At 36.1% G+C, this 9,979-nt stretch overlaps 1 protein-coding gene across 1 annotated transcript in view; it reads right to left on the reverse strand.

Annotated features, from left to right (window-relative positions):
* Positions 1–9,303, reverse strand: part of OLA1 (Obg like ATPase 1) — an 86,425-nt gene extending 77,122 nt beyond the window's left edge. Inside the window, exon 1 of the mRNA XM_010164454.1 lies at positions 9,180–9,303. Within this exon, the coding sequence (XP_010162756.1) occupies positions 9,180–9,183 (4 nt within the window). The 5' untranslated portion in view covers positions 9,184–9,303. The remainder of the gene's footprint in view (positions 1–9,179) is intronic.
* Between the last annotated feature and the right edge of the window lie 676 nt (positions 9,304–9,979).

Consider the following 9,979-nt stretch of genomic DNA (forward strand, 5'->3'; position numbering starts at 1 on the left):
TCAAAAAGGATGCAACTTGCATCACGTATTTCCTACAGCTGCCTTTTTACATTTTTCAACTTACCATATCAGCTTAATGCTCCCTTAGCTAGAACAGCACGACTGTTTGCTGGATTACATATTAAATCTGATTACAGAAATTACTTATTTTTAAAATAACCCAGCAAGAAGAATATGGTTATTTTTAAAAACCAAAAGCCCTTTTACTACAGGATTCTACAATCATTTCCAACTCTACACGAGAAAGTGGCAGCATATAGATGAGAAAAAGTGTCTTTTGTACAGAGCTGCTTCAGCTACCAAAAGACATGCTTATCTAGTGTACAAGCACAAAGTACGACTTGGGAAGGGACAGATACCTATTCTTCTAGAAGTGGCATTTTGGTCCCTGTGGAAACCAAGACTGCTCCAACAAATAACAATCCTAAAAGAAAACTGAACCAAAGTTTTTTCCGTCAGTTTATTAAACAGTCTCATAACGGACTGAAAAGGGCTGCATCTGAATGGGATTACTGAGCAGAGCTTTAGCTTGGGTGTGACTCCTAAAGCAGTTCCCTTGGCACAGGTGGATACACCCTCTGGCTTTCTAATGTGCAGTAACTGCCCTCAGCCATTTTTAAGCACTTGTGGGACTAGGCAAAGAAAAAGTAAGTGTTCTGAACTGACACCCCAAGGATCTAGGACAGATTTCCTTGACACACACACACAAAAAAAAAAAAAAAAAAGGGTATTTTAAGTCTTACAATTACACATCTTTACTAAGCTAGGAGCTTTGTTTAGTTTATCTAGGATTAGTAACTTACAGCCAGAATAAGAAACCCAGAGCCAGCTTCCTCCTGGTCTTCATTTGCAGCATTTCCTCTACTGTTCAGTACACAACAGTATCACGTATGTACATCACAGAAATACCCACACAGGAAATCCAGATGATTAAGGAGAATTTAATTCATAAATTTTGAGGGTCAGAAGACCTAGCAGAGCATAGTGTGTTCAAAATAACTTGCAAGCATAAAGCTTGCTATAAATGTAAATACAATGAACACATGCCCAATGATGTGTGCACATTTGTTTTAGGAATATGAACTGAACACAAGCCTTTCACGTGGAAAAGTTATGTTTAATAAAATAAAATACGTCAGCCCAAAAAAGCACTCGGTGCTCACCACTGCTGCTCTTCACAAGCACTTCAGAAGTATTTTATCTCTTCAACTACATTACTGTTATTCCAGATTTTTTACTTAAAATTCTTAAGACTTTATTTCCTATTTAAAGGGAGGACTAGAAAAATCTTCAGAGTAACTTGGTCTCTTGCCTCAAGGCACTAAAAGCTATACTACTTGTACCTCTAGCAGGAGCCGAAGCACTGGTTCCCCTCACCTGGAGACCACCCCTCCCACAGATGATGCACCACAATCACTTTTGTGAGTGCTCCTTGTCTATTTTAACATGAAGTCACCTAATTTCACATCAGCCTCAGTAATAATTAAATCATCTGATTTAATGACACTCACATACTTGCTTGCCATATTCAACTTTGGAGCAATGAGGGACATCCACTCAAACAGGTAAATATATTCCAAAACCAGCCACCTGAACACCCTCTAACACACATTGATAATTTATTTATTAAATTGAAAATAATTTCAAAAATAGTCACCCGAACACCCTCTAACACATTGGTAATTCCTTTGTAGTATTAAAAGGAAAAACTTAAAGTCTCATCTGTATTGCCCAAATAGCAATTATACACTGCTATATGACACATGGAACTATAATTAAAGTAGTTGAAGGTCAAATAATAGTAATGACTCAGTAGAGATAACCTGCCTGATCTTTATTCTCAGGGGAGGGGGGATTTACTGGTCAAGTACTTTATGACTCACAGTAGAGTATATTAGAAATTTTCTATGTACTCTTTAGAATTGTGATATTTCCCTTGTAGCTCAGTAGGTAGCTCTCCTGTTTCTGGCCTACAAGGTCACAGCTTTAAGTTCCTGCTGGGGAAACTTAACAAGTTCCACCTATAAATAGAATGGTATTAGATGCTACTACTCTAGCAAGGGTGGTAGCCTTTAGACAAGGAATTTTTATAGTTTTTTCTGCTAAGAAAAAGAAATTGCTCATAGAGAAGCACAGGATATTAGGCTAAAGACAAATGACAAAGTGGGCTCCAAAATTCATTGTAACTTCAATTAGCATGACACTTACAATTCTAGCATTATCAAACTATAGTAAAGGCTAGAGAAGAATGCAAGAACAATAACTTTCCTTCTCAACGAGCACATTTAACTAAAATTACAGACTTCACAATATTTGAGACCAAAAAGAAACCTCCTAGTTACAGTACAATCAAAATTCCAAGTTGTGACATCAACAGGAAATGTCAGTGTAAAACAAACTTTGGAGTTTCCAATTAGTAACAAAAACTTTTGAACATTCACAGTTCTCATCTTACTCTTTCTGAAGTACAGTATATCATTGAGAGACATTTATTTAATTATCAGGGATGAAAATGATACTACTCTGCAATGTATAAATTTGTGTTCCTCCTACCAATATTATTTGGGGAGGTTTATTCAGCCCTTAGAATAACAATTACTTGTGACAAATTTAAGAATAAAGCCTATTTAAAACCTTATCTGAGTTTATTTGTCCTTTAAACAGTTTTGGCAATAGTTATGCTAAAACGGGTAAAGGAATACCATTTTCACAACTTTGTGATCAAAAAAAATTCTCCTATGCAGAGCATTACCCAGAATCAATACAATTTAAAAAAAAAAAAAAAAAAGCATTAGTTAATACACTAAAACATTTCACATGGCTGCAACTGCTACTTTAACTTGAAGCTTTCACAATTCTTGGGTTTCATATGGAGAAGTCACTGAAAGCTCATTGAAGATTCAGCTGCACTGCAAGTTTCTCCAAGTATTTTATTAAATATTAATTTACTTACTCTAACCACAAATAAGAAGGAAGATAAAAATCTCAGTAAGAACAATTATCTACTCAATAGCACACAGAAATACATCCTGACTGTATAACACTAACAAGTTTAATATGGCAAACTACTTTTAAACTTTGGTAGTTTAGCAGTGAAAGGTTTGTATTTGTAAAGAAGGAACTCTTCTTTTTTTTTTTAACAGGTGGCAATTACATTTAGTAATATAAAACAAAAAAGGGCATCTTCAAAAATCTGAAATAAAATATGTTGAAGACAACAAAATTTTATGACAGCTATGTTTACCATCATTTCAAGGTGAATTTTGACACATTATAAAGATGAAAAAACAACTTCAGATATTAGAAGTAACACAGCCAAGCTACAGCTGCAGAAACAGAGCCACTATGATTCCCAATGCACAGAATATGTATGCTGAAGGGATGAGATGCAACTCATACTTTGTTCACTGAAATGTTAGTGCAGTGGAGTGTGGCTAAGTGGCTAAGCAATCAGCAGGTATGATTTCTTCTTAGAGAACACAGGAAAAAAAAATGCATCATGCCTCAAGCATACAAAAGCTACAGAATTATTAGCATCTTTATACAGAAAAATACATACATTTTTATGGAAAGTAAATAATGAAGTCAGAACAGAGGATGCATCTTACTTAAATAACTTATTACCACTTTGATTTTTACAGGCAAATCAAAACACTGGCAGTATTACTGCAAGTTCCTAATAACCCTCATGATGATAAAAATAAAGCCAAGTGATTGATAAAATAAAGCCACTTGATTTTAAATGTTGAGCAAAAATCAGATTCAGATTTGATTAGTGTTTATCTCAAACAAGAATAAACTACACTCAGTTCACATTATTCATATCTACACAAGTTTTAAATGATGGCAAATTGGTTTAGAAGTTACCTAAAACCCTGAAGGAAGCAGAACCAGGGGGTATGCTAAACATTCACAGTTGTAACAAACATAAAACTGGGGTAAAAGCAAATAAATATTATTAAGAACCAATTCACATTGGTCACACCACTCACTTCTATGAGACTGCGGTGGATATTTATCTAGCTTCGTGGTTCTTTCACTCTTGTCACAAAGAATGACATTTCACAGATTACCAGTTACAAAACTCCCCATCCTGCCCCTAAAAGGCAGCTACAGCTCCTCTGCTGTGGAGTCAGAGCACTTTCAGGTGGAGGAGCAAAGCAGGAGCTCCCCACCCCTACCTGCCTGCGCTCCCCCAGCACCATTTCACGTGCACATTCCTCTGCAGAACTGAGAGACCAGGCAATGGCATACAGGTGAGCTCCCAACTTCTTCCACAAAAGCCAATGTTACCTGCCCCACTTCAAACATTGGGCAGCGAACCCAAAGTTTTTTTATTTGTTAAGGAGGAGCATTTGATAGCAAAGTACTTTCACAGACAAATTTCCTTCCAGTTTCTGTAACTTTGAAGAGAAAGACTGCATTTCATTAAAGAAACTAAAAATAAAGAGAAAAATGTGGAACATATTTTCTAGAAAACTAGGACTGCAGGATATCAGTGGGAAGAGAAACTCAAAAACATGAAGAGCTCTGTCTGTTTAACATCCAGTACATTCAAAAACTCAGGGCTGTAGCAGGGACTGAATACTGACAACTACCATTTTCTTCGCTGAAGCATTATTTAAGAGTAATTTGTAAATTTACACTTATAACAAGGCTGCCATTTTTAGTCTACCATACAAAGAAAGTAATTTTCCACAAGTACTCGTGACTGATCTGCCATAAAAGTTTAAAGGTAGTTAAAGCCATGCAGCTTGGGAAGAAACACTGTTACAATCTTCAAACAGCCCGCCTTCTGCCACCACAAAAACATTGCTGCCTCAGTTAAAACTAATACACCTGAAACATGGAAAACAGAACTGTCAGAAATGTTTCAAATTAAGCAGTGAAATTCATAAGATGAACAAAGATGTAACTACTTTAAAGCATGTGTCAGGTTACTATAGTCCTAATGCTGTAGATGCCACGATCCAGGACAGAAAACAGTTTTAAAATTAAATTCCCCATTCACTCAGACAATAAGTAAACAAGTATATCTGTTTGAGGTTTCCATAATTGGATTCAGCGAAAAATTAAATATAACCCTACCCCTGGAAAAACTGGCATAACCCTCAAAAAAATTTAAGTGTATTGAGATGAAATGTTTTATTTTAAATGTCAGTAATTCATTTTCAGTTTGTGCACTTTAATAGAACAAAAAAATTATAGGAAGTATAAAACCCAAGAAGTATTGCTTTATTCTATATAGAAAAACTTACCTTGTTTGCTGAACTAAGAGAATCTACTTCATACTGTTACTAATTATGTATAAAAATACAGTGGTGCTCAACACAAACTCACCTCTCCGTTTACTTGTCCTGTTACCCTACCACGTGCTGTTCTCACACATGTTGCTGTTTCTTTAGATATATTAAAACATACCTTAGACATAAAACAAATGTTTTCACTGATTTAATGAACACTGTGTCTCCCAAAGAAAGTAACAGTATATCTAGGATATGGAAATATGAAGGCTGAAAATCCATAAGCATTTCAAGGTTGGGGTACTTTCCTTTTTAAATTAAATAAGGAAAGTTAAGAATTAGCCAGAGAGAAATAAATCTTGTTTCTCCTCAGCTTTATGCCATGCAAGAAACAGTCTAGCTAAACACCACAGAGAACTTCCACAGTTCCAACGGAAATGTAATTTTAATTACTTTGAGGATACTACAGCTGCAGCTCACCTCTGAGCCCTGCGGTGGATAAACTGATAGGCACACATCGTAACACAAAGAAGCAACAACAGTGAATTCTGTTATGGCAGCTAAAAAAAAACCACAAACAAACATTTTGTCCTAAAGAAAACACAGTTCAACACATTCCCAATGAATAAAGAAAACAGGATCCCACCTTCAGTGAGATTCCCAAAGTTTGGCTCATCAGACTCAACAAAAGCTCTCCATTCCTAGCTAGCTGTTTCCTTGCCTACCATTACCTTAATTAATACAACTTGAGTGAGTTAATTCTCAAACTGCTTTTTGCAAAAATACCAACTGAACCAGGCCAAGTCAAAGCCTAACAAGCCTTTTTTTAACACACTCAGGCATGCAGACCTTGAAGTCTACAGCACAAATCCCACAATGACCTTACTTCTGACTTTCTGCCTGGCATTCAGAAATAAGAAAAGATCAACTCTCCAAAGGGCTCTGCTTCACATGCTAGCCATTAACACGGGCAGCAGTAGTGCACACCACACACCACAACAGCATAAAGACAGGGAGCAACAGTTTCAGTCCTCAAAGGTGAAAATTTGTTCCAGATAAACTCAAAACCTTAGTGAAAACAAACACTAACTTTCCCACGCTTTGAAAAAGCACAGTCCCCAGATCACTTCCTAGTGCATCTTATCTTAAGATTTTATCATTCTCCTCTTCATCTTCAGCAATGCCTCTTTCCAGCTTGCCAGCATACAAAGCCTCACCTTCTAGTCCACTGCCTATTCCCCTTTAATAGGGGCAACCTCTCTGGGCTTTTAAGTCAGCTTCTACACGACTGCAGAGATTCAGTGCCCGCTAGCCAGGCTGAAAACTGATGGCCAGTCTCAGGGCACTGGTCCCTAAAGACACACAGTCCATTAAGAACTTGGACCAAACCTTGGCAGAGGGCAACAAAGTTTCATCCTCTCAGGATCTGGAAAGTTTAAGGATTTACAAAAACAGCTTAGGTAGTTTCTATAATCTGATAGAAACTGTGCAAACTCCAGGTATGCCACAGACTCATAAAAAGGGATTTTTAGATTAGAAATAATTTTGAGGGGTGGGTGGGTGTGAAAACATTACAGCATTTAAAAAAGGTTTACACATTTTTAGAATATAAGTTGGTACAGTATGTTGAAAACTTCAGTGAGTTACAGGTTTTAACTAGAGTTTGTGCTGTATGACCAATAGATTTTTTTTTTTTAATTTACTAGAGGGATATTACTAGCTTTTAGTGCCAAACCTTAATTTTTATAGTACTGTGGGAAAAGGAAAGTAGAATATGCACTTTGCAGGGAAAAAACAAGTAGTTTTACATCTCTCAACCACAAAATTTTCCATCAGGTTTTTATTATTATTACTATTATCCCTAAGTAATATTTTGAAAGATCTTTGTGTTTATTGGACAATCAACACAAAATTTTACTTCAGTTCAACATCAGCTTGCCTTCTAGTTAAGACATCTAACAAGAACAGCATAAGAGGCAGGGATAAGATTCTAAAAAGAAAAAGGAAAAAGTGCTATTTAAAAGATTCCATTATCTTCTTTGCTCCCAAAGAAGAAGACCAGCAACAATCACTTCACAACCATTACATTTTAGAATCCTTGAAAGAAACTGAAACATATGACAAATAAATGCAAGACTAGATTAGAAGAAATAGATGTTAATACAAAGTAAGTATCCAAATGATTTAAAAACCCACAATAGTCTTATTCCTCTTTCAATCCCCAAATAAAAATACAAATGGTGTAAAGCCTTATTAACAGCTACCTGAAACAAATGCTTAGGATTATTCAACATTTAGATTAAAAAGCATCCACTGGCTATTATATCAATCTGTTTCTTAACAAGCATTTAGGATACAATATCAAAACAGAGCAAGTATAAACAGTTTAACAATTGTTCTCAACTGACACCAGGCAAAACAGTAATTACAGTCCCAGGATAGCAATGGATTTGAGGAAAACTGATCCTCCTTTTTTTCTAGGGGTACTGTAGCAATGGTTCTTGAGTAGTAACAAATATTTAAAATATACTGATATATCAGTACACCCTTCACATATTGAACTAGTTCCTAAAATGATGCACAAGTTCAAAAGACTTACTTCACTCCTCCCAGTAAGGATCTGGCCTCATCTTTTCAAAATGTCTTCGTTTTAAATATTATTAACTGCTTAGCTACAATCAATAGCCCATAGTTTTCTATTCTAATGAAAGTATGCAAACAACTGTAACAGAAAATAGCAGTATTAAATATAAAATATAAATAAAGCCAAGTTTTCAAAAGAGAAGTAATGCTCCACACATGCACAATTATAGATGGTTTCCAGGTATTAGAAGACCTTTAAAAAAGTCTAATGTTCCCAAAAGCTGTTTTTCACCAGTATCAGCCTAAGAACATCACAGCTTTCCCCACAATGTTTGTCTCACTTGATTGAAAACAGTATCAACACTCTGCAACAAGTCAGTGTCTAAGTATTCTTGATGCATAATAAATTGTGTTTGACTGAGGTAGCACACTTACCTACTAACCAAGCATGCAGACTGCAGAAGCATATCAGTTCACTGCTCTGTATAAATATGCTTCAAAAGACAAGCTCATGGGAATAAGAGTTCTAATCATCTAAGTCAGTACTGTAAGACAGTAATATTCCATGCCTTTGGGTTTTGTTTTAGAAACATTCTGCCCACAAAAAATTTTTGCTCCAATCACCAAATAAAAAGTATTTCTATTTTTTTTGTTGTTTATTTTGTTCTATAGTTTCCTCATTCACTGTATAATAATGGCCAGCCAAAAGACAGCAACAAAGGTGTATTGCAACCCAACACAGGTTTTCAACAAGCTTTGAAGCACCAAGTTGGTACGTGCTGTTAATATGACTCTGAAGGCCAGTTCTGTATTGTGGTAATAGGTGACAAAAGGGAGAATCAAAGCCCCTGGTCGAAGTTCAGAATTCACCGAAACGGGGGGTGGGGGATGTGTTCAAGGCTCAATGCAATGACATCACACAGAAATCAGGAAAAGGAAAGAAGTGAGGCTTGCCCTGCGAGGAACAGGATCCAGAGTCTGCTACTAACTCCGTATTTTCACTTTGTACTTCCATTTCAGCCTTTTATTACCCCATTCCATTTCTCCTCCTATAAAACTAAACAAATCAACTGCCATGCACTGCTGGCAAAAGAAAACAACAAACCATTACCATAGACTTCCAAAAAGCCATCTCCTTTTTAAGTCTTCAGCACAAGCTAATGAAGAAAGACGTACCCATTATACAGCAGACGATGGGGATTTCCTTGGTTGGAAAAACCCAAAACCTGGTGACTTTGAATTGAATGGTAAAAGTTAAAAATTGTAATGAGTATCTGTTCCACAGTTCTTAACTAAAAGTACAACAATGCTGTCCTTAAGCTATAGAGAGAATATATAAATAAGTTTACGTACGCATCAGATGAAAGATCCCATCACAGGCATTAATATGAGACAAGAAGGAATTTCCTAAGCCTTGGCCAGTGTGGGCTCCTTTCACAAGGCCAGCAATATCCACCACATTCAGAAAGGCTGGAATTTTGCTGCAATATAAAAGTTAAAAGTTTCATTACTGAAGCATATCAGCCAAAACTTTTGGTACAGAAATAAATTCAGAACATAAAATTCCAACATTTCTTTTCCTACAAGTTACACAGTAGCTTTGCTCCTTATTAAATGTGCAATGTATAAAAGACAAGATTCCCCCCTCCTATGCCATCAACCATTCTTTAACTTCCCTGTCATTACTCACGTAAAATGAAGTAAACTAGTTTCTAAATGTGGAATCATACTGACAGCTACACAAAATAATCAACAAGGCCTGGAACACCGAGGCATGGAGTCAGTCATCTCTCATAAGCACTTTCAGAGCATCAAAGGGATAAGACACATAAATGGCCAATGCACTCTGCTATTGCACATCTCTAAGGCAACCATTTAGTTCAGTAACTTTCTCAGAAGATAAAGGCATTTTTTAACACAATGGTGATTAAAACCAGCAGTGATCAGGGTTATGAAAACAATTTAAAAAAAAAAAAAACAAACCAGAAAATAAGTTAAGATGAAGCTGGCATTATAACGTAAAAATCTGTGATGTTTTCCACCACAGTTAACAGCAATGGGTTAGAAGATGTGTCGACACGAGATTTTATATAGCAACAACAGACCAGTCATGAAGTTCAAGTTGTTGCCGAAAAACTCGGAGTAAAGAACTT

The sequence above is a fragment of the Antrostomus carolinensis genome, unplaced genomic scaffold (genome assembly GCF_000700745.2).
Source record: "Antrostomus carolinensis isolate BGI_N321 unplaced genomic scaffold, ASM70074v2 scaffold9513, whole genome shotgun sequence".
Classification (NCBI taxonomy): domain Eukaryota; kingdom Metazoa; phylum Chordata; class Aves; order Caprimulgiformes; family Caprimulgidae; genus Antrostomus; species Antrostomus carolinensis.